Source organism: Cyclopterus lumpus, chromosome 17 (genome assembly GCF_009769545.1).
Source record: "Cyclopterus lumpus isolate fCycLum1 chromosome 17, fCycLum1.pri, whole genome shotgun sequence".
Lineage (NCBI taxonomy): Eukaryota > Metazoa > Chordata > Actinopteri > Perciformes > Cyclopteridae > Cyclopterus > Cyclopterus lumpus.
The window spans coordinates 12852964-12878046 of NC_046982.1; the positions used below are offsets into that span (position 1 = coordinate 12852964).

Below are 25083 nucleotides of genomic sequence, written 5' to 3' on the forward strand. Positions count from 1 at the left end.
TCTTTCTTCTCTCTCATTCCCTTGCAGACAAAGATGTGAATTGGTTCGGCTTTTGTGTAAACAATATATTCAGTCTCCTTGAAGGATACGGCCCTCACACTTGACATAAATCTGCTCCATTTCACGTGAAGCAGAACAATAGCTCTGTACAACAACTGCCCTGCTTTGTCACACTTGGTAGCATTTTTCTTTTTTCTGACAAAAAAGAGAAAAGGTGTCTCAAAAGGCTCGAATGCATTTGTCAATGGATACCCTGGGAATAGTGGACGATAGTTGCCTGGACAACTATGACATGGCAAAAGGTGCTGGGCAAAGTGGTGGAGGCAGGGTCCACAGCATTGATGTTATACTGGGATTCACTAAAGACCAGGACCCTTTACTCCATTCGGAAGGGGATGACGACAGCCAAAAAGCCAACAGTGAAAACGCACAGCACCCTGAGAAGCAGGTCGCCTCAGATCCCTATGGGCACCTTCCAGAATTGTGTGACAGCTCCCAACATTCTTCCTACCATGGTGAGTTTTTTCAGAAAAGAAACTATTTGGCACAAAAACTCTCTAATACAGGATCATAATGACACTTTTGTCTTAAGCTGTACAACAAGCGGAAGTAGAGCTGTGTGTTTCCCATAGTGCCATATGTCTGGTTTAAAACACGTTACTCCCACACAGTTTTCCCAAATGTATTTGACCAGTGACCTGTCTTAAAAAAGTTCAATGCCACCTTTTATCAACTACTCTCATGATGTGTTATTTAATCTGAAATGACAGTAATGTAAAGTATGTAATATAACTAGCACTTAAGCCCAAACGATGCAAAATAAGCAATAACGGTGGCAGTTTTGGTGAGTGGAAATGGGGACGCAAAGTACTACATATTTGTGAATTTATATTTGTCCACTTCATCTACGGAGAACACACTTTGCAGTACGACAACAGAAATAAAAAGGCAACCAAAGAAAGAGGAAATAATAGCAAACGCCTCTTAGTGCCCTAGTAATCTCACGAGTGTCCCAGCTACTGTGCTGAATCCTCATTTTACAATTAACTGTACACATATGTAGCTTTAAAAAACTACTTACAATATCACTCTGTATCCGCTTGTTCTAAAATTTAATTTAATCTATATGAAGCTTGATCTGAGTTAAATAATTAAAAAATGTTTTATTATGGCTGCAAATTTACTGGATATGGAACATAACGGTTACAAGGCTTTTTTTACACACATCTTCCACTTTTGGTGTTTCAGTTCTTATTTTTCGCCTTTACTTACCAATATGAATAACGGTTACATTCCCTTGGAGTGTTTCAGTGCCACAGTCCTGGTATTGTGCATGCTAGCTTCATGGCAAATCTAAATGAAGGAGAGCCAAGAATGTAAATACTTACACCTGTGCTCTTCTTGCAAGATTCATTCCGTCTGGATATTTGTAGCCTTTGGCCACTTTGGGATGTTGGGCAAATTTAAAATAATGTTCTGTGGATGAGAATGATGCTTGTCCACACAGCAGTCTTTTGTAAGTATTGACATACAGGTGAGCCTGGCTGGAAACACAAGATTAAGGAGAAGAGTAAAATTAGCTTGTTGTCGGCCATTTCTACCGACTGCAAATCAGCTAAACTTGAATGTAATAAGGGAAGTTGTTTGGAACATACTTTAGTCTTTATTCTCTTTTCTGTTACGACTACTTGTATGCTAATATTGTACTAAAGCCTGGGATAGACATGACTATACTTTTTGATATAATCGATGGACATTGAGCAATTTCTGTATTTTGAAAATCTATAAAATCACTGCTGAAATGCAATGTAATGCTGTAGAATAATGGACATGATCAATTGCAACTCATATCTTCTCTCGGTGTCCATGCATGACGCTGGCCTGCTATTCATTTACAGCTTGTGTACGCCTGAGAACTGCGGATATTTTAATAACCCAGAGACACATAACCTTTTCTGTATATGTTGGGTGTAACAACAAACGACTGTTTTAATATCAACTGATATATGGAATATTGATGTAGCTTCCACCTATGAAAAAACATACTGCTACTATTAAGTGCTTCATAGACTAAAGCAAAATTTGGCAAGACGTTCATACTGGTCTTGGGGCAAAATTTGATTTTTTTTTAAACTTCCCATCAATCGGCAAGAGTTTTATTTGTGATTAATTTAGATATTAAGCTTAATGGTGATCAAAAGGACCATTTGCTCCATAGACATGACTGATATTGTAAACTACACCCCTCATTTATGGTGCTTTATACCTGTAACTTGTAAAGATGTAATTCTAACATATGAAAATGACACCTTTGCCTACAGAGTTTCATGTTTAATCCAGAGTTCACTATATTACGGTTAATAATGATACAAAGAATGGTGGTGATGTCGAACAACTTTTCTTCCAATTTAGCAGAAAGCACAATGGCAGTAACTTTAAATTGGTAATAAAAGCCATCATACTGCTCTGTCTCATGGTGGACCCTTTAACACAATCATGCTTTAAAGATTTCAAAAACTAGCCGGAAAGCAAAGATTTTGCTGCTTGGCATCATTATTTCAAACCATTTATCTGTTGACCATATTGCCTTAAACAATTTAGTATGATTAACAAGCTCACTAGCTCTACATCCATGTCTTGGAAGACACAATCTGGACTATGACTGTTTACTCAATTTGTGCAGAAGCCAACTTAAGTCCCTTATTAGATTAGAGGAGGCAGGGAATCATAGGTTTAACTGGTAGCATCTGTTACTATGATTACAGCAGGGGAAGTATTCAGTGAAAGACCTGATGTCATTTGGACTTGCCAAACCCCTGGTGTTTGCAAGCCCTCAGCTGTTTTGTCATGAGGAGAAGAGTTAGGATTTCACTTTTTGATCAGACTGCAGGTTAAAATGTTACATACATTTTGAAATGATCAAAAATCACACATAAGTAGAGGTGTTTTCTTCTGGTGAGATAGGTTTGTCCTAGACAAAAGACAACATATGGTAGATAAAGTATAATGCATTCAGGAATTATTTGATTAAATAAATAAATAAACAGATCTCCGGGCTTGCAGTCTCCAGGCTGAATGAAATAAGACACCTAATTTTTGGAATAGCTGTGAAATGTAATCCATATTCATGCAATAAAGTTCAGATAGTCAGACATTTCTAATGCTGGTAACTAAATGTCTGGTTGAAACAAGTTGACATGGTGATAATTATGTGGGGAGTGACTCTTGAAAAGGCAAACTCATATGTATTACCTTGCCTGGATTTGTCCATAAAAAAACAAATGTTTTCAACTTTATGAATTGCTGCTCTGAAAAACGTTTTACCTATTATTTTGATGCCTCAAAACCTTTTAATTATTCAGTATGAATAATTGCTGACCGAGTAGTTTTTAGAATTATGCAACCAGAAGTGAACCATAGAGTGGAGCTAGAATGTGACATTTTTAGGCGTCCAAAACGGCTCCCATTACTGTAACTTTCATGACCTGAAAACACCCTGTGAAAGGGTTAAAGTTGTAAGACGAAACTGCGGATCCCTAAAGCATACCCTGCTTAATTGTCATGATGTATTAAAAAAGACTACCGATTGAAATCATCAACTCATGTTAAAAATGTTTACTGAGGAAATAAATCAAGTGAGAAGTTGAGTCATTTTCTCAAATACTGCTGGCAATTAGAAATAATAAATGTGTAAATATATAAAAGAAAAATGTAATTCAGTGTTTGCGATTGGCAAAAAATATAAAAGATTTTAAAAAATCCACAAATTTGCAGATATTGGGGTGATTCTTGTGAAATTATTTTATTATAACCGTATGAGCTGCATGGTACTGGTGTCATTGTAATATAAAATAATAAAATGTGTAAATAAGGGATAGGTATCTGGTCAAAATATTGCCGATAGCTAGAAAAAAGCTATCACAAATAAATCGGGTAGAGCGGATCCCCCTACCCGGGAACAATGGATAGAGACAGAAGAGGAAATCTAGATAATGGGAAAACGGATGCATTGTTTGAGAGCACAGATGGAAGAACAGTGGTGACATGGATATTATCTAGAACCCAAAACAGTGATGAAGACTACGGAAAGGACAGCTGATCCAGTGGATCTACCTACGAGGATGCTTAAACTAATAACTACCAAACATTTCATTAATTCTTAAATTTTAAAATCTGTTGGTTTTATGTTTGTCAACATTAATAAAACATCAATAAAAATGGCAATGAAAATAAAATGTGAATTAATGGATGTGTGATTGGATATACTGTACTTTCTGGCATCTTATACATCATACTATATGTATACTTTCATGTCTATTTTAGAATCTGACCTATTCTCCGGAGACAAGTGCGATGAAGAAATGAGTAACCTGCAGAAGGAAGGGGACATTGCTGAAGAGTCTCCAGAGGCCGTTACAGAAGAAGAGCACACAAAAAAGAAACACAGAAGAAACCGGACCACTTTCACCACATATCAACTTCACGAGCTGGAGCGAGCCTTCGAGAAGTCCCACTATCCAGACGTCTACAGCCGGGAGGAGTTGGCAATGAAGGTTAACTTGCCTGAGGTTCGTGTTCAGGTAAGGGCAATATGATATCCTAATGGTATGATGAAGATGTTGGCACAAAGCCATGGTAGTGGTATTGGTTACATTGCCTGTGCAGTACTGAGCAGAAACGGCAGCTTAAAGTTATGGCTAATTAGGCCAAAAATAATTTATAATTTAACATACTTCATGTTGCATCCAGCCGTAAGAACCATTTATACACTTTTGGGTTAAGTTTAACCTGGAGAACACTTCTCATAAAACCACGTTTCCAAATTAGTTTGACTAAGTTTATCTAAATGTTATATATCTTCTTTTCTTTCTCCATGATGAATATTTTTTTATAATTCTTAATTAATTTCTCTTTGTTCAGGTGTGGTTCCAGAACCGCAGGGCCAAGTGGAGACGTCAAGAGAAGATGGACACAAGCACTATGAAGCTCCATGATTCCCCCATGTTATCCTTCAATCGTCCTCCGATGCCTCCTAGCGTTGGGCCAGTGGCCAACCATATGCCCCTCGATCCCTGGCTGACCTCGCCCATCTCCAGTGCTACACCCATGCATACCATTCCAGGGTTCATGGGTTCACCGCAGGGCATGCAGCCTGCCTATCCAAGCCACAGCTATCTCAACACCCCACCTGGTATGGTCCAAGGTATGCAGCCAATGGGCCCTCCTCCCTATCAGTGCACACCCAGCTTCAACGATAAATACCCGATGGAGGATGACAGGAGTTCGAGTATTGCAGCACTCAGGATGAAGGCCAAAGAGCACATTCAGTCAATGGATAAAACCTGGCAGCACATGTAATCTGATGAGCCACTCTGGAGAGATGTTTGAGCTGCTCCCATGAATGTTTACAAACTGCTTTTCCACTGTTTGTTTCATGTACCCATGACGAAGACATGACACAAAAGAAGTCAGACATTTTTTGACTGAATATTTGATTATCAAATCTCTGACAGGCATTTAGCTCAGAAGGTTTGGGAATAGACTCTTGTTTAGAGAACATTATCAAGGTAAATGTTTTAACACTTTTGTGTCAACATTAATCTAGTAAATGTCTGATAGATTTGATACAGTGCTGGCAATCTGAAATTCACAAGAGGCTAAGAAGAGCCATGTGGTCAGCAGTAGCAACGTTTGCGGTCTTAAATCCTTTTTATTGGAAAGATTAAAGAAATGTAATACTGACCTCAACTCTCTCTACATGAACCTATGTGTATGACTTCCCTGCTCCCCTGAAGTGACAATATCTTTATGTGGTTTAATGAACACTGCTGTGTGTTGGGATTTTGCTGGTGTCTAGATTGTCTATAGAAAATGTTAGGATACATTTGTTTTTGTTCAAAGAGGTTGTTTCCCTTTTATCTCTTTTGTTGGGTTTTCTTTTTGTATTTCCAATCTATTATTTGTTTCTGAACATTGTAGTTATTGCCCAGAATGTTCTAGTATATCTTCAGGTCCTTTGAAAGCGGGCACACATTTTTATTTAAAAAAAAGACACTGCTACCACTTACATTGAATTTTGATTGGTCCAAAAGTGATATGTGTCTTATTTAAATCATTAAACTGGCCTTTTGGAGAGCATTGAGCCCTGATGGTGGAGGTTATCGGAAGTCACAGAGCTTAATCTGGCTGGGAGGCTAATTTAAACAGACAAGCATACCTCTTAACACCTAATTACTGCTTTTAAAGCGATTAACCCCGGATTCTCAGCCATAGACAGAATGGCCTCAGATGCCCCTGAAAAATCCTTTTCAAGACCTGCTTAATTATGCCCCTCCCCCCGAGCTTGAACATTTATATAATTTCTAATTTACATATATACGGCACAACATATCAAGGTTGTTTTTTTATTATGAATGATACGTCTTAAATCTTCATCTTATTGGTAAAGAATTAACTTTATTCCGTTGTTGACTAAATATTCATTAAAAGGTGGATTAAGAGTTAGAAAGTTAATGGGTGCTGGCAGCCTCTCTAACCCTTGGAAGTAGCAGTTTGATGTAACTGTTAAACCACAACCAGCAAATTACCTTTGTCAGAGACATACATGGATGAAAATATTGCTTGTGTGTTCAAACTGTGTGTGTTTATCTGGTGTGTGTGCATTCAAATTATGCAGAAGGGTGCTAGGCTATAAAAATTATATTTTCCTATTAACATTTTCTCTGTGGCTTTTGAAACACGTCAAAATCATCTAATTGAATGGAATCAAGGGAAGAGTAACTTACTAAATGTGTCATTAAGCTAGTTAGCATTCCTTACCTGAAGGTTTTACTGATATTCGTCTGCCAATGAAAGTCCCCTGTGGCATAAAGAAGTGTAAGGAATATTTACATCACTTCAGAACGTTCTATATATCATGGCCTTTAGAAATGACAACAACCACACTGTCAGTTTTATAGTTTGCTTTTGTTGATATTGTTACAAATCCCTGTTGACAACAGTGGACTAAAAAGCCAAAGAAATAAAACAGAACATCTCTGTAAAACACATACATGTATAAATGTGTCAAGATGTTTATTATTTTCAAAATATTTTTTTCATAAAGTTTTCAGAATGTGATTTTTTTTTCTTTTGGCCATGTGCAAAACAGAATAAAGTTACAGTAGCACCACTGTAGAAGCACTTTGATTGTGGATCTTGTTTTTTTATTTCTACACATGCATTAGTGAGCTAGCAACATGACTTAGTGTCGTTAATGAGCACTTATGTACAATAGGCCATGTAAGCTGTGACAGAGAGAGTTGGCCTGATGGAGGCCTGTTGTGTTCGTCCAGGCCTGTGGAGCTTTGCCAAGCCGTTAGGCAGATGAAGCTCCACTTCATCAGGCCCATCCAGGGGTGTCAGGAGGCCAGGCTGCAGAGGCCACAAGGGCTCAAGTTCTAATTGCCCTCCAGTCGCCTGTGTGGTTTAGCTGGTCCAATTTGTTTTTAGATGCAGGTTTGTATAAAGATCTATTTAGCATCTGAGTACTTATACTCAACAATGTAATCGTAGGCAGACTACCTAAACTCAAAACCAACCATTTTTGTGACCGAGTGTTTTTTTGTTAATCAATAAAACGCGTCTGTCAGATGCTTCACAGATTATGTCTATAGAAAAATGTATTTGAAGGTTTGGATATTAACGTGTTCGATACTGAAACAGAGGCATTTTGAGAGGTGTTCAAAGTTCAGTATATTACAATGGAACGATGTGCAAAGATTCTCTCAGGGCAAGAACAACTCTTATGTGTGCAGGGTTACGTTTATTTGATTTGATAACACTGCACCAGAGCACCACTTGAGCTACCAGAGGGGCCGATGGAATAATAAGAGAAATTGTTGGGAAAATACAAATAGCACCATTAGAATAAAATACAAATATTGTGTGCTATAAATGAGTCTTGGTGAGGTCGCTGTCTCTCTGTGCTTATAGTTGGGTTAAAACCTGGATCGGTGATCCATTGAAATAGGAAAAAAAAACATATTTACCAGGCTTTAACCATATTTAATGGACTTCCTCTGCTCAGACCCTGAAAGACTTGCTTCTTGTCCATACATATCAGCTGTTTTAGACTTGTCAGTATGATTCGTATTGTTCTTAGTTTTAGAGCCTTGGACATTTTGTCAGGGGCAAGAGCAGAAGACTCTTGGGAACATAGTAATAAGAATACATATATCAAACTTTACCAAATAATATTTAGGCCTCTTTGCACCTCTGCACTACGAAAATAATTGCCCAGGATAAGATTTATTTGTACCTAATTTCCTTTTTTAAGTTATTTCTCCCATTTCCCAGCTTCTAATTGCTACCCTTTAGTTTTGCAGGGTGAGCATATTAATTAAATGTATTTGCCTCAGCAGTTTGGCATTAGTGAAAAGGGAGGTAGATGAAAAGTGTTAGAATATGCTATATTTAGTAATAATCCTTTTTCACCACACCCATGTCAGAAAGACCAAATGTAACAACACCAAGAATTTACTCGAGAGACCCTCAGAACTTGATTACACACATTATTATGTTATTTTGCTTGACCAAGCGTGACCTTCGCTGGGGCCCAGGCTCTAGTTAACAGGCTGACTAGCGGGACGTGGTCCACGGTGGAAATAATAAGGGAAAGGAGCGGAATTAATTGGGTTTGATTAAGAACACTTTTCAAAAAGACACCCTTTTTCCCCGTTGACCTAATTGTGGATCACTTAAAGGGTAGGGGGATTATAATGGCTGGCGCCAGTTGCTCGTCCCCAAAAAGCACTCCCTCCCTCGCCTGTCACACATGTGCATAGCATTCACTAGCACACATGTTAATGCTTAAGTTTTTCATTTATTGCGTTGACTAACATGTACTCGTTACTCAACATAACTTTAACTGACTAATTAATGAATGACTAATTAAACTAACACTGACCTTTAGAAACAAAATTAGAGAATGCTAAATGTAACTTAACCAGAATGACAACACAATGTAGACAATCAACTGGCTAGAGTGTCTTCCTCTTTGCCATCTTATATTTAATAAAAGGGGTTTTCAAAAATTACAGACTGTAGTGCAGGCCTCATTGCTGTTGCATGTTATAATTTTCGTAACTTTACAAATGGTGAGATAGTGAGCAGTTTCAACACATTATTTTGTCAACTTGATGACAAATGATTAAGGTCATACTCAAAATATTATCCATATCAATTCAACATATTTAGTATAGCCCAAAATTACAAATATGCCTCAGATTATCACACCTCTGGATTGGTTTGTGTAAATTAGAACACCTGTCTCATGTTCCTCTATTGGTTAGAAGCTAAATATATATGGGGAGTGACTGTTAAGAGCCTGTTTATACCTGAACTGTAATACATACTGGATCAGAATTTATCCATCCATCCATCCATCCATCCATTATCACCCGCTTATCCGGGGTCGGGTCGCGGTGGCAGCAGGTTGAGCAGGCCGACCCAGGCCTCCCTCTCACCCGCAGCACTTTCCAGCTCATTCTGGGGGATCCCGAGGCGTTCCAAGGCTTAGCCGGGAGATATAATCCCTCCAGCGTGTCCTCGGTCTTCCCTGGGGCCTCCTACCAGTTGGACGTGCCCGGAAAACCTCTAATGAGAGGCGTCCAGGAGGCATCCTGACTAGATGCCCGAACCACCTCAGCTGACTCCTTTCGACACGAAGGAGCAGCGACTCGACTCCAAGCTCCCCCCTGATGTCCGAGCTCCTTACCATATCTCTAAGGCTGAGCCCGGCCACCCTACGGAGGAAGCTCATTTCGGCCGCTTGTATCCGAGATCTCGTTCTTTCGGTCACGACCCAGAGTTCGTGACCATAGGTGAGGGTTGGAACGTAGACCGACCAGTAAATGGAGAGCTTTGCCTTCCGGCTCAGCTCCCTCTTCACTAAGACGGACCGGTACAGCGCCTGTTTTACTGCTGCAGCCGCACCGATACGCCTGTCGATCTCCCGCTCCACCTTACCCTCACTCGTGAACAAGACCCCGAGATACTTGAACTCCTTCGCTTGGGGTAGGCAGTTTGCCCCCACCTGGAGGGAGCAATCGGCCTGAACTGTAATACATACTGGATCAGAATTTAGTGCAGCAAAATTCATAGACAACTACTCATTAGTACTTCTCTCCAAAAGGACGTTACCTGCATTCCGGTCCTGGTGTGAGTGGTTGGCTTCATCTTCAGAGGTTTTTTTCAGGCTTTATCTCTACTACCATCCTGTATACAACATAATTGTCAGCCTCAACATCTCATTAACTTTCCAAAAAGCAGCAAGATCAAATAGGAGACTCTAACTTGCTTCTATAACACAGTGGGACTGACAGGATGGGATGGCGATGGAAACATGTTGGTCAACTTGACAACCCTGTCCTTAGTAGACTGGATTTGTATAGTTTGAAGCCACACGGCTTCATCAGGTCCTGTTCATACAGAACAAGCACAGACGTCAATTGGTACTGTGATGTCTGTGTAGATAATTTGTTTGATTACTGATAACTGTAGTATCTTAACCTGTGTAGTGGTCCAGGGTCCCTCCCCACATGGAGTCCTATGAGGGTGTGGGTATTAATCTCTCTCCCCATTTTCCTCTTTTATTCTTGTTGGTGGATTTGTCAGTCTTTGTTTGAGAGCACTAAATCATTTTACATTTCATTTGATGTGCTTTTTGAGGGCAATTTTTCACAACGGTGAGTAGGTGTCAAGACTTTTCACTGTTTATGGAAAGCTATGAAGATTTGGGTGACAGAGCCTTCTCTATATCTGCCCCCTCCCTCTGGAACTCTTTCCCCATCTCATCCGAGACTGCACTGATCTTTCCATATTCAAATCGCAAATCAAAACCCACCTGTTCAGAACTGCTTTTAATGTGTGATTGTCTGCTCCATGTTTTTTATTATTTTTATTTATTAGGGTCCGAGCGACTGAGAAAGTTCCCATTTGTTTTACCTGTATTTTAGCTTTTAGGATGTTATAATTATGTGTCTTTGAGTATCATGAAATGCATTATTATTATTAATCTTAATTCAACATTCTATATCATATAAATTACATGTAAATGTGTAAACATGTTGACATCCTCCCTGATTTATAAGGGAATGTGTGAATGACGTGAACAAAATGCACATCTAACTGTATTTGTGAGAGTGCATGAGAGCTCACTTTTCAGTCATTCCTTTCAGAATTCCAATACAACGTGACTTCCTCCAGAGTGAAGATAACGTGACTAGATTTAGCAACCGCATTCAGACTTTCAGCATAGCAATAGCATTAGTTTTCGTGTAAAAGTACTAGTATATATATCTTAAATATACTTCTTGACAGGCATTTGATAATAAAAAATACATTTTTCATCAGCTGTCTTTTATTTGATGTCGCAGAGCAGGGCAACCCCACGCATGATCCAGTGATCTGGTGGCTGTGACGGCAAGGTAGGCAACACCACTGCTGTAATGTAATTCAGGTCTGTTCGCCTTGGTTTCTTGTAGATGGGGCAGACATATAGCTTAGGATCCAAGGGGGCAGTGGAGTTAATGGCAAAGATGTGGATGACAGGCAAGGGTGTGAACAACACTTTGGGTGAGGACTCAATGAGATTGCTGTTCTTCTTGTCCCAGCCGGCGCCCTCCAGGTACAGACCATAAACGTAAACTCCCTCCTGTTTGAGGAGAAGCACAGTGAGAGAATAATGCACGTTTCCTGAAAGAATAAACATCAATTGTTCACTCACAATCAAAATAAGCAGATAATACTATCATACTTATTGCAATGTCCCTCCAAGTTCATCATAAATGGAAGTTTAAGCTGCATTGGAGAGCTAGCATTATTGTTGTTATTAGTTGCTGTAATGCCACTCTATCCTTGCTTTTTGACTTACTGTAGGTGGGGCTGTGATCTCCTCCTGTGCCTGCTTTAGCACTTTGTTGTGCAGAGTGATTGTGTCCAGAGCCCAGCCTGCGTTTGCCCTTGTTACTTCTTGTCTCATAGCTGTTAAGAACCCTGCAAACATCCCCCGGAGAAGACCTTAGCAAAAATCTGATATCAATTCAACCCCAGCTGATGGCGTCAGTTGCTGGAAGTCTTCATTTAGCACAGGTTAACACCGTAAACACATTAATACAACACTTCTAGATTTTGTGCATTTTAGTGTTTATTAAATGTATTTTAATGTAATCTGTTGTGAGGTAACTCAAATGCCCTTCTGCACAACAACCTCTTACTCACCTTGTGGGTTGAAGAAGCCTGTCATCCAAAAAGAGCTGGGTCTGCTTTTAAACACCCAGCTATGGAACTGTTTGTTTCTGTCCAGAAGCTCCGTGAACCAAAAGCCCAGTGTGGATGACTCCCAGGAGATTTTCCTCCACAGGTTCGGCACACGGGCATCAAAAATATTGTCCAGAGCATCACGGAGGTTCTAAGAGCCAAGTGCAGATCAGTTTCACAGCACTTTACACCCTCATGATAATTAAAGAAAATGTTATAATGTAATCATTTTTAGAAAAAATACTTTTACACTTTAGTTTCAGTAATTACAATACAATATGAATATATTCACTAAATATTTACAGTGGGAAAATTTTTTAGAATTGAACTGAGGTTAGAGTTTTAAGAAACAACCAGTGAAGCACAGATGTTTTAGAGTGAGCAATAAAAGGAATTAGTGATCTGACCTCACTCATTATGATAGTACCATCAATGGCCAGTTTCAGGTCAGTCAGACTAGCGCGAACCACACTGATGATTCTTTGCATTCGATCCACCTCCTGACGTAGAAAGATGTTCATTGGATTCATAGCTCCCATAATCAACAGCCTGGCTTTGACCTTAACGCATAAAATTGCATTGAATTTAGATTTCAGTTGATGCAAAAAGTGGTGACTAAGACATAATGAACAAACAAACACACCTCATGTGGCACATAATTAGGGGGTAGTTTCTCCAACATGTCCTCCGCCATGTTGTAAACAATTGACTCCCGAGTAGCTCCAGATCCCCCGCCGCTTTCCTTGGGCTGGATATTTGTGATTGTGTCTAGCACCTCAGCAGATGTGTTAGTCTGATACCTGGTCAACATTGAACACAAAGTATGAAAGCAATGTTAGCAATAACGTGACACGTTATATTTACATATAATAAGAACAGTATCTTTGTCATTAATGGTTTTAGGATCATGTTTTCTTACGTGATATCAGCATTAGGATGCAGCCCCAGCACCTGGGTGAATCCATAGTGGGCAAACTCTGAATAAATTCCATGTACTCCTTTACTGTCTTGCAGACTGGAATTTTGTAGCCCGAGGCGAAGATAAATGTAGGCTCAAACATCTTTTTACTGAACCACACCTGCAATGTAAAACACCCATTGTCATGTATTGTAATAAATCAATAATAAATGAAATTAACGTTTTAAATGTTAAATGAGAATGAACACAAAAATGGGATTATTACACGAGCAAAACACTTGAGCAGGCGTTTGTCATAGTCATCTGTAACCCTTCCTCCATATTGCACTTCAGCTAGCATGTATCGCACAGTTACCCAGGACACATCCTGTGGGAAAGCACAACATGTATGGGAAGTGAGGTCAAATAATATTTAGAGTCAGACTGCTGTTGCCTAATTCTCACCTTCCTGGGGCTGCAATCATCCAAGTGTCTTTCAACAAACTCAACACTTGCAGTAAAATCAGCGGAGTTGAATTCATATGGTATGTTCCAACCCAAAGGTCCAAATTTACGTCGTTCCTTAGAAAGAAATCAATCAAACACATGATTATATATAAAGTGAATAAGCATCAAATCATACTAAAGAAAAACTGTGATTATGAAGAACATGTTTCACTAACTATCTTGGAAAGAAAAATATGGTTACACTTTCTCTGGTGGCCATGTCTAAAATGCTTTATAACATTTCTTTTTTTAATACATTACAATCGGCTTACAGCATTGTATAATTATAGTTCAAGGCCCTCATAAATATTCATAATGTCATAAAGACAACTTTTAATGTAAAACTACACCAAATTGTTGACCAGTAATTTCATTCAGTATACATTATTTTGCCACAGCATTTTGTGAGGTCACATTACACATTACAATTAACACTATGATAAATACATACAAATGTGTGTATAAATACATACATTTCGCTTTCCAAATAACAATGAAAAAATAAGAACCATCATATGATGTATAACTAAGTCAGGATTCCCTTTAGATTGAACTTCGCTTCCAGTCTATAACTGTGCCAAGAGCTACATATATCTTCATTGACTCCTCGGTCTAATTCCTGACCCTGGAATGGACAGTACCTGCACAGCGGTGTGGAGAAAGGCCACACTGTACAGCATGGGCTTCCACATGGGCAGGTTACTGACTTCCAACTGGTTTTGTGAAATTCCTGTAAATGTTCGTTTCAAGCCAGCACGCACTCCTTGGGGTGGATCGTTGGTAAACTTGATAGAAGACTAGAGGTAAAAGGGTGACAACAACTTGCTCTGGGCATGTACATGTACTTTATAGTGCAAACAGTATTTGTAGAGGTTATCTCAAGATATAAAGTAATACATGAGGTAAGAATTTCATAACACCTTAAAGAGATTTTTAAAGTGTCACCTGTAGGAGTGTGATGGAGAATTGATCGTGTGGTTCTGTGGTGATCCACACCCTGACAGTATCATGCATGGTCTCTGCATTTGAGATAGTTTCTAGCAACTCATCCATAAACTCCAGGCCCAGGTGGCAATTTTGCAGAAGGACCCAGCCACCCTTTACATATCCAGATACAGAGGACACAGATCAGTTGAAATGTACAGCCATCACTTTAAAAAGTATGCTTCATACAACAAAAAGGGTTAATTAACTTATATACATACACATATATACATACCTCTGTCATTGATGTCTGAAGAAGCTTCCTTGCATGCACCTCCTGTCCTTGCCCCATGGATATAGCTCTGCATTCTATAAGACACAACTCAATGTAGTAAGATCACTACATGCAGCACAATTCATGACATGCAGCATGATTCTTCAGAGTTAAGATAACAAGCTTGAACAAGTTGTAGGTTTTATAGGGAAGCAAAGCTCACCAAGTTGAAGTTTCTTAGCAATTGCTTCAATTTGGTCAGTGGGATCTGAACCCATAGAAAGGAAGCATATTAGAGGGGTGCGAGGATCACTCTCCTCCCATGGGCGCTGAAGGTTCAAGATGACCGGCTCAGCAACCTCTCGCCCCAAGGATTCTCCTACATACTTTCTGGCCTGAGACAAGGTGCGGTTAGGGCACCAAGACCTATGAAAGAGTTAGCATGTAAGAGTACTTGAATTAAACTTCATATATTTATTTGAACATATAAGCAACATGACTAGCAGCAGGATCCAACCTTATAAGCAAAAGTTTAAGGAAGACATCAAGGGAGTTGTATCCATCTGGGATGTCACCTTCCTCTGGGGCATCACGATTGAGCCATGCTTTCCAGAGTTTGCCATTTTGCGATACCTACAAAATATGTAATGTTCAGCTTGTGAGGACACTTTTATAGGGGATTCAGATATATGATCAAAGGAACTCAAGCTCACCTGGGTTAAGATGTTAGTGAACTGTAGCAATTTGCTGAGTTCCACCAAATTTAGCCATACCATATCCAGGATCCAACTGAATGGTTTTGTGGGGCAGGTCTTTAGGTCAAGAGCAGCGCCACCTATTGGTATATTTAAAGGAGTTATCATGGTATGATGCTATAACGCCATAACAAAAAGGTGCATTCAATTTTCCCAGCAGTGATAATTATCTTACCTTTAATAAGTATTTTAAATTTCTCATGCTCTATTTTGTTACTCTTCATGTCGATCTTGAGAGCCAGCAAGAGTGTGAAGATGAACTTGTGGTTTTCATATAGGCCTCTCACTGTGTATCTGAACACCTCATAGGTCAGACATTCAATAAGGTTTGCAATTCGCTTTGGAGTTTTAGACGACTTCTCAGACCTGCAAGAAATAAGAGTAAAAATAATAAAGAGGAGAGAGAGTGGTCAAGAAGTTGTCTCTATATGACAAAATGACAAAGATGAAAATAACAGTTATTTTCAACACAGTACACCTTGAAGTGCCTGACAGCACCTATAGCCTGGCCACTTACCACCTTTTTACAAATTGACCTCTTGGTTGTTAGAGTAATACATTTAATATGTATAATATAATAGTTAATATGTAAACAGTGTGACATACACTATAAGGTCCATGGGGCTCAAAACAAGTGCAAAGGCTGTTCAGACATATTTCTGTGAAACAGTTTTGGTGAAACCATACCTTTCCAGTGACAGGTCAAAATATTTTGAGGAACTGACCGAGGGAGGTCTGTACATGACATTGACCATGGCTCACTCTCTGTGATGAGGAAGTAAAGGGTGCTGCCTCGGGAGGCAACTGGACGATATTCTGCTTGAGCTATATTGATCTTCAACTCTGCATCTGCTGCAACACTGAGCTTTACACTAACTTCAGCTGCAGTTTGCTTGGTTGTACTCAGCATGCCGATCATTGGAGTCATCATCAACCAAGGATCCTTTAATCACACAAACAAAGACACTTTATTATTTTTAGAAATATATAAATACAGATTAAATAAATAAAATAAAGCAACTAGCATTAACCTACACCAGGAAATGTTGTACCTTTTGTGCCTGCTGAGTTTTGTACAGCAAGTTGTCTTTCCAACTCCTTCATCTTTCTCTTATTGGCAGGTTACATCCTCAATAGTTTCAATCTTTCTGCCTCTAGTTCCTGTGAATTAAAAAAATAAATAATATTCACAGCTTATTAGTGCAATTACAAATAATGAGTGGACCTAAGTATGATCAATATTACATGCTCAAAACTGTTGTAATAATGCAATATAAGCTCAAAACATTGCCCCAAAAAGCCTGAAGTTCTTAATACTGTTTTCACCATAAACTGTTGTATATTGTACTGTTAATTAATATTAATATATAAAAATGTATACTTTATTGATCCCTTTATTGGGGAAATTCTTCTCTGCATTTGACCCATCCTTAGTTATTAAGCACATTGAAGCACCCAGGGAGCAACTGGGGGTTCAGTGTCTTGCTCAGGGACACTTCGACATGCAAACTATGGGGAGAGCGGAGCGGGGATCAAACCGGCTACCTTGTGGTTACAGGACGACCACTCTCCCCATGAGCTACAGCCGCCCTCAATTATTTACCGCTAATAAAAAATATCCATGTCGGAAACACCTTTTTTGTACAACAGAAAAAATGGACACTGACATATTTCTCTCTGAGGATGACGCGACCAAGCAGCTGGTTCTCCAGGCCCTTCATGTTGACAGTGAAATCAATGATGGATGTCTTGGCACTGACTTCTGGGGTGTATGCTGGATTAGGCAGTTTGGTGGTTATGTAGAGCTGGAAGCCATCCATCACATTTACCTCTTTGTCTCCCACTTTAACCTACACAAGACAAATCTAGGATTTAGAAGAGGACACATTTTAGTTGTATTGATGATTTCAAGTGGTAATGGCAGCTACATTACCTTGAAACTGGTCCCAGATTTAATAAAGTTTTTCTCAAGGACATTGTCAAGGGCAGGGTCCTAGTTCCTCAAATACATCTTCAATAAGCAGTGGGCGTCCCAAAGAAAGACAGTCTTCCAAATGAGGGCGAAAGAACTTGTGTTTGAGTGATGTCACCTGAAAGAAAGATCAGTGATTAGTTCCATACAAAAACAACTCATTTATGTTGTACTGCACTTGTACTATGTACTTGGAGAGAATTAGCCTTTTCTTTTTCCTTAATCCAAGCTTTTCCCTGAGTCTGGGGATCTATGAGGAGGGGATATCGTGTTGCTTTTGTGACAATGATGCCATTCTGCACCGACAAATCATCTCCTGGGAGTCCTTGAAGGTTCCACTCGCTTACCTTGAATAAAAACAAGCGTGTGTTTCATCACGTTTTCTTTGTGCAGCTTGTAATGTTGTAAAATAAAAAGAAGGGTATGTTGTACTTACAGTGGGAGGGTCTACGAGGTCAGAAATGAGGTTGAGATTTTCTGTAAAAGGGATTTTATGCCTCCTAAGCTCCTTCTCCCAGATGTCCTTCAACAACATGTCACGGAAAGTCTGGTTGAACGGCCCACAGTAAGACAAGAAGCCAGCGAGCTGGAGCACATCCCCCACAAGTCTGCCAAGAAGAAAAGAAGGATCATTTAAATTCTCTTACGATCAATATTAGCAAATCTCCTCTGAAAAAGCCAGACCTAATTATAATAATAATGCATGTCCCCGATGCCCCGATATATCTAGAATATAATTTTTTTTTTTTCACTACCTGTTGATCTGTGATTTAAATTCTTTGCTTTGCTCTATCCAGCGAACTTTCTCTCCACTAAGTCCATCAATAAGTGTAGATGCAGTCTGCATTTTATTCCTACACATCTCAGCATCATCCAATAAGTCCTGAAAAGGGCACAATTTTAGGTTATCAACTATTTTTATTTTTTGCTTAAAATAAATACAATATTAAAACAGGTTAAACCACACCTGTTTCTCTTTCATGGCAGCATCACATTTGGCCTTGACTTTGTCAAATTCTGCTTGCTTTTCAGCCAGCTGAGCCTCAGCCGCACCTAGCTCATTATTAGCAGTTCTTAGCCGGTTTGCCTGAATGGCCAGGTTAGCCTGCACACAGAAAGAGGACATAAAAGTTCACAAAACCAAAGAAGTATCATTATTATACAAATGATGTCTAATATGCATTCCCGAACAGAAGTTTTGAACCCATTACTAAAGTTATTAGTCAACTACGTCAGATCTACATTGCATAAAATGGTTAGCTGCCATGATGAAAATCAACTTCACCTTGAGTGGCAGCACTTCTTTGTTGATGCCAAAGAATGTGGACATAGCCCGGGTCCATGCTAGCAGACCAGCAACATTACCACATACTTTCTTGGCATTTTCCATTGTGTAATCCTCCATATCAAAGTACATCTGGAGCAGTTCTACTGTTTCCTCATTCATTTTGTCTTTTTGGAACTGCTGGAGGGAGGTTATAAAACCAGAGGAACCAAGGAGCTAAAGAGTAAACAAGGGAAATTTGACAAAACATAGCATAACACATAAGTAACTTCACAATATTGATTACTTTTTGTATTTTGTTACTATTATCAACATTACAGAACATACATACTGTAACTTACATTCATTTACAATGTGCAGGTTACGAGTAACTGGAGCACAATCCCAACTAATAAAAGAAACAACTGAATCTAAAATAGAAATATTTCGTATATACCTTCTGTGCTTCTGCCCATGAGGGCTTAAGACATTGTCGTTCTGGATCAATAGAGACAGTGTCCAGCTTCTTTTGGAACAACAGCAGGCAGCAGTCCGTAATCCTCATAATCAGATGTGGAGGCTTGGCTAATTTTTTCACGGTGGCAATGTCAGCAGGCTTGATAGTCTGTAACATTTAATATTATATTATGCAATGCACAGTATTTATGGTCTTTATCACATTATTATGTTCAAAGAAGTCACCGAAATCTCACATTTAGTGCAGCGGTAGCTTCTTCTAAAGCTGGCTTGGCAGCCTCAAGTTTTTCCATTGCAAAAGCTTTCTCTATCTCAATTCCATCCACAATTTTCTGGGCTCTATCCTTCACAACCTGGACCTCGTTCTTTACAATGGTAGCCGCTTCAGCAATGACTGTCACCTCTGCCACCACCTATAGGAATGCAACAAGAAATGTCTGGCATAATAAATGGTATCCCATAAATACCAAAAGCTGTTGAGCTTTCATTCAGTTTTCAGAACCTGGGGTAGATATTCATTCTATAATGACAAATAATCATAACTCCCTTTGACTGGTTAATTAACATAAATGTGTTAATTAACGAGCAATGTGTCATACTTGCTGCAACCTTTTGTGCTTGTTTTTATGAAATTTAGTCGATTTGAGAAAAGTTACCATCTATCCATTTCTTGTGCAAACTGGAGACTTATTATTTACTTTACCTTTTCAGCCTTGCTCGATGCTATTGCAAGCTCTTTTTCCTTGACTTCAAGATGTTTGGATAGTTGAGCCACAGACTTACTAGCCTCCATCAGTTTGTTCAAGCCTAGAAATCGGTAACATCTTTTAAAATCCCTTTTCTGAGTAGACCTTTTCATACATGTCCTCTTTATAGCATGACCTCAATGCCAAAACTCTCTTACCGACATGCATGCGCTCTGCTAGTGTGTTGATATAGTTGTGCTTTTCAGAGTACAGTGTTTTGTATCCATTTACAAAAGAGAGGTAGGATTTAGGGGTGACATGAGTTCTTCTTCGAAACCTGAAAGATAAACAGCGTACAACTTTAAGTTCATGTAAAATATGTCTCTGCACTAAAATCTTTCGAATATCTTGATATTAATCATTTAAATGTAACAGTGTGTACCGAGATATGATTGTGTGTTGTACCTTTCGAAGTAGCTTTCACAGGTATCAGATACTTTGTCATGATATGTACCCATGGTGGTCACCACAGAAGCCTTAACATCTGCAGTGCAAACCATTGGAAACTCCGACAAGAAATAGTTGGACACAGCCACAAGAGCCTCATTGGGCCAAGGGGTGAACCAATCCATGGTGCAGCCAGAAATTAACCCTGGAAACTTCAAGGATCTGGAACGAAACTTCTGCCCCACCTGTCAAGGAGAACAGATAATGTTCAATTGTGAATATTCACTTATGTTGGGGCAATTTAGTAAGTTCATGTTTAATGCAACAGTTTACAATTGGCATGCATTACACAAAACAAATACAGAGAAATATAAAGGAAACAAAGTATCGGGACTACCTTTAGGTTACTGCTTTTGTGTAACAGACAAAGATTCAACCTACCGGTGAGAAGCAAAGAACTACATGCAGATTCTTTCTGGACCGGGATATGAAGTAGTCATAAAGATTGTCAAAAGTTGGTGGTACACGAGGAAACTCCTTTTTCATTACAGAGATCAGGTTCTGGGTGATCTCTTGCAACTCATCTTTAACAAAAAGGTTGGACACCTGTACACAGATAATTGACAGTGAAATAATTAGGACAAGTGAAAGCTTTCCTTTGAGAACTATTTTGTCTGACCTCTTTGTTTCTGTGATATAGGAAGTATTACTTTATTAATGACAATAAATAGGAAAGTTCATAACTATCTATAGAGTATCACAACTATAAAGTAAAGAAATTCTTTCTGTCTGCATGTGTATTTTATTAATGTGATAGTGACTTGGGTGTGTTTTTCTTTACTTCCCTAATGTAAGATATGATACCAACTTATGACACTAAAGAGTCACGCCCAAGTAACTGCAACTTGGGCATGTTCAGGGGTTATTTTGGGGTACATTGAGTTAGAATATTAACATCATCCAATATTATTCATATCTAAACATTTTAATAAATACATACTGTCAGGTCCATAAGTGTTTGGACTGTGTTATTTTATTTTGCCTATTTACACAACTGCAATGTATCTTAAATAAAGCAGTCAATATGTGGTTGAAAAAAATTAGAAGAATTGTTTCACAGTCCAAATACTTAAGCCCCTGACTGTAGCTGTTATGGGGCATTTTAGTTGAGTCCCCAGGGAGTTGCCTACTTTGCCTAAAGGTAAAGTCTGCCCCTGGTGTTTTTTCTCATGAAGTGTTTTATATCTGCGTTTCTGAACATGAGTAGAGGCAATTTGGGTGTGGCATGTTATGGCAGGTGTACTGCTCAGGACAAAAGGAATAGCTGTGTCAAAGTTGTTTGTATGAGTGGTTCTCGAGAAAGCTGTAAGTAGCAACACAACAGGCTAAACAATGGTTCCATTCTGAACAGGCACATCATGAACGGGCACTGCACTGGTACTGTCGAAGGTTTTACTGTGGAAGTGAAGTCCTTACCTCTCCGGAAGAAAGAACATTGTTGAGGTACTCAAGAAAGGCTTCTTCTTTTATGTCATTGTCTGTAAAGATGAAGGTGATGCCTTTTCCCTGAGCGCCAGCTGTTTTGTACAACACTTTCAGGTCATCCATGAAATTACTTACGTTGTATGTTCTGTTAAAAACAAAAAACATAGCAGTGTAAGAAACAAAGTATATCCTGTATATTCTACTCTAAGTGTTAATCTGGATACCAACAGGACAAGGGTTCATGAGATACGTATTATATTGCTTTGTAACAAACGTCTAGTGCCATTTTAAAATATTCCCTTTTCTAATAAAAATGGTCTTGCCATGAACAGAAATGTAGATAACATTAGCTCTGGTCCAAAATATCACATACCCAAATAATCATAGAATAATAATATTAGTTATAGGCTTGCTTTTATTGGACAATGTAGGCCTTAAATGATGAATGCATTTGTTCATTGCTACCAAGTGGAATTTAACAGGCCTTTTTATGATCTACAGTATAATTTAAGTAGTCATTAATGTAATTTAAAAAGTAAGAATAATCTTTTTTCCAGATTAACAAATTATCTAAATGTTTTACCCTACCAATTGAAATGTACAAATAAATTAAATGTGTAAATTATAATTGAGATATTACATTACATGTCATTTAGCTGACATTTTTATCCAAAGCAACTTACAATCATGTTACATTCATACACTGTAGACACAGCTACAGGGAACAAATCAGGGTTAAGTGTCTTGCTCAAGGACACATCAACTAGGGCGGGAATTGAACCACCAACCCCCTGATTGAAAGACAGACCTGCTAACCACTGACCCAGTCGCCCCGAGATATAATATATTATTCCATTAAAACAAAATACAAAACTACATAGAGACTTTGAGTTTGCACCTTATTTACCACCTTATCTTGATGCTGCATAGCTATCTTCTTTCAAATTGCTTCACAAATGCTGACAGTTTTCTTTTTCCTGTTTTTACCTTGTCAATGTTATCTGGAAGATGCTGTATCCAGCTATGTATGAAGCCAGCCGAGTCAAGCTCTGTTTCCCTGATCCTCCCACTCCCACGAGCAGGGCATTGCCATTGTCAGTTCGAAGGATTCTTGAGATCTATACAAAGGTAAATATCAAATAAATCAGAATTATGTATGGCTTACTCTACAGGATATGCATCGGTTAGATTGGCTTTTAGTCTGACCTTGACAAGATGAGTCATGGCATCCGTGAAGAAAACCAGATCTAGACTGGAGCCTCTTACGATCTCATTGTGCTCGGTCTGATACATCATCAGCTTTTTTGATAAGAACTCAAAACTTGGCACCTGCCAGAATGTCAGTTTACTTAGATTTTGGTGAGTTTTTTACATCAATAGTACAGATATCATATAATGGTCTAAATACCAAGTTCATACCAGTTCATAAACTTTGGGGGCATCAAAACAGGTATTATCGTCTTCTTCTCCAGTGGGCTCGAGAGCATCTCGGAAGAAGTCCACAAAGTATGGCTCAGGATGAAGTTCTGGGACAAGGCTTGGGTCAACATGCTCTTGAATCACACGGGATACAGCCTTCTTAAACCACTCTCTGTCCTCAGAGCAAATACACCTATAGATAAACATTGTTTCAGTATGTGTTTTTGCCATTTTGTTGTACTTAAAAGCTGTATTCACTTTATGTAAGCACTGCACCTGTCAGCGATCACCCTTGTACATTCACTTTTGAAAAGTGCCAAGAGAGTAGGAATATCATTACACTCCTCTGCCTTAATGTTTAACATTCCTTGCCAGATCCTCGACAAGTCTCTCAAATTGAAGATGTAGTGGAACTTGGATGGTGTAGGAAGCATTTTTGTCTTCAATGAGAAATCATCAAATCATGTCATGTCTTCATTAACAAATCAATACCATTAATCCATGTCACATAATATTTAAAGTGATTACCTTTGTCCACTGCCATACAATCCTCCCAGCAGACACTAGACACTTCACCATATCTGAAATCTCAAGCTTGAACTTCCTGCATGAATGGAAATATCCACAGCCGATTACACCTACAGAGAAAGAGCATTCAAAACAATTGAAGTGTTTCATACATCCTAAAGTAAGCCAAAATATGTATAATTTTAGAGAAAGCTACCAAAGATCTTATCAATGGATGTGTTGGACGGTAGAGTACAGTTAAAGACCGTAAACTGTCTCTTCAGTCTTTGTGGGATGTCGTTTCTCCCACCACCAGGATGAATCATGGCAGCCAGAATCTGTACGTCCTCAATTGTGGTAAAGTCTCCTGGTTTGTCCAGGTTGTACATGCCTCTCATTTCCATCATCTGGCGTACTATCTCATTGGTAATCTAGTTGGATAGTCACATACACAAGTTATTCAGACTGAACATGAATTAGTGAATATATATATAAATAAAAAACCTGCTATATAAACACCTGATCTCCCCATTCATTGACAATGGGCATGTTGATATCATCAATGAAGACAGTCATCCTGCGTCCCCCTGGGGGTCCATAGGCGCTGCCAATCCTTTTCTCAATGTAGCTTTCCACTGTTCGCTGTAACAGTGGGGAAAAACTTTTGTAAAACAAAAAAACTATTTAGACTATACAAAGCCATGCAAAGAGAACATAATAAATATTCTACCTGAAACATCATGGGTTCTGTTGCAGATGAGAAGTTTAGGGACTTCGACAGGTCCGTCTCAGGATCGTATTTTTTTGTGTAGCTTTTGATCATCACAGTCTTAGCTGTCCCTTGTTCACCAATAAGCAGTACAGCCTATACAAATACAATATTTATCTTTCACAGACATACCTTAAAGCAAAAATGTTATGAATAAAATTACTTCAATTAGTTTAAAAGAGACTAGATCACCTTGCGTTGTTTGGCAATAGTCTCCAGCAAGAAAGAGGTTCTTGCGTTATCCACATTTGGCACAAGAATGGAGGCGTAGTTTGGCACAAGATCAGTAGGATAGACATACTCCCCCACATGGTTATTCCAATGACACCATTCACCTGAAATATAAGTTGCCAAACATAAAGTCGTAGACCCAGGATAAAACCATATTTCAAACACTCA

General features: G+C 38.9%; 2 protein-coding genes across 2 annotated transcripts in view; one reads left to right on the top strand and one right to left on the bottom strand.

Moving 5' to 3' along the window:
- The first annotated feature begins 232 nt into the window (after positions 1-232).
- On the top strand, positions 233-5358 carry LOC117746812 (retinal homeobox protein Rx2-like). The gene is made up of 3 exons (XM_034556123.1): positions 233-515; positions 4324-4580; positions 4921-5358. The coding sequence occupies exons 1-3, from the start codon at positions 233-235 to the stop codon at positions 5356-5358; spliced, it is 978 nt and encodes a 325-aa protein (XP_034412014.1).
- A 6030-nt stretch (positions 5359-11388) lies between these two features.
- Positions 11389-25083, bottom strand: part of LOC117746758 (dynein heavy chain 8, axonemal-like) — a 35444-nt gene continuing 21749 nt past the window's right edge. The window contains 44 exon segments of the mRNA XM_034556067.1: positions 11389-11695; positions 11915-12036; positions 12262-12451; positions 12708-12860; positions 12944-13100; positions 13220-13250; positions 13253-13379; positions 13485-13586; positions 13664-13780; positions 14347-14502; positions 14651-14803; positions 14925-14998; positions 15127-15329; positions 15421-15536; positions 15617-15738; positions 15834-16024; positions 16346-16416; positions 16419-16577; positions 16579-16601; positions 16711-16819; positions 17326-17508; positions 17592-17651; positions 17653-17748; positions 17822-17977; positions 18067-18238; positions 18386-18513; positions 18598-18735; positions 18916-19131; positions 19352-19519; positions 19608-19784; positions 20075-20178; positions 20276-20394; positions 20523-20749; positions 20946-21110; positions 21981-22134; positions 22977-23107; positions 23196-23318; positions 23409-23601; positions 23685-23848; positions 23937-24046; positions 24133-24346; positions 24435-24557; positions 24646-24780; positions 24877-25019. Of these exon segments, the coding sequence (XP_034411958.1) occupies positions 11402-11695; positions 11915-12036; positions 12262-12451; positions 12708-12860; positions 12944-13100; positions 13220-13250; positions 13253-13379; positions 13485-13586; positions 13664-13780; positions 14347-14502; positions 14651-14803; positions 14925-14998; positions 15127-15329; positions 15421-15536; positions 15617-15738; positions 15834-16024; positions 16346-16416; positions 16419-16577; positions 16579-16601; positions 16711-16819; positions 17326-17508; positions 17592-17651; positions 17653-17748; positions 17822-17977; positions 18067-18238; positions 18386-18513; positions 18598-18735; positions 18916-19131; positions 19352-19519; positions 19608-19784; positions 20075-20178; positions 20276-20394; positions 20523-20749; positions 20946-21110; positions 21981-22134; positions 22977-23107; positions 23196-23318; positions 23409-23601; positions 23685-23848; positions 23937-24046; positions 24133-24346; positions 24435-24557; positions 24646-24780; positions 24877-25019 (6269 nt within the window). The 3' untranslated portion in view covers positions 11389-11401.

Excerpts from the sequence above, each read along its gene's own strand:
- LOC117746812 (XM_034556123.1), top strand. The coding sequence starts at position 233 with ATGCATTTGTCAATGGATACCCTGGGAATAGTGGACGATAGTTGCCTG. Across the intron at positions 516-4,323 it reads CCAACATTCTTCCTACCATG|AATCTGACCTATTCTCCGGA; the intron begins GTGAGTTTTTTC and ends TGTCTATTTTAG. Across the intron at positions 4,581-4,920 it reads TGCCTGAGGTTCGTGTTCAG|GTGTGGTTCCAGAACCGCAG; the intron begins GTAAGGGCAATA and ends CTCTTTGTTCAG.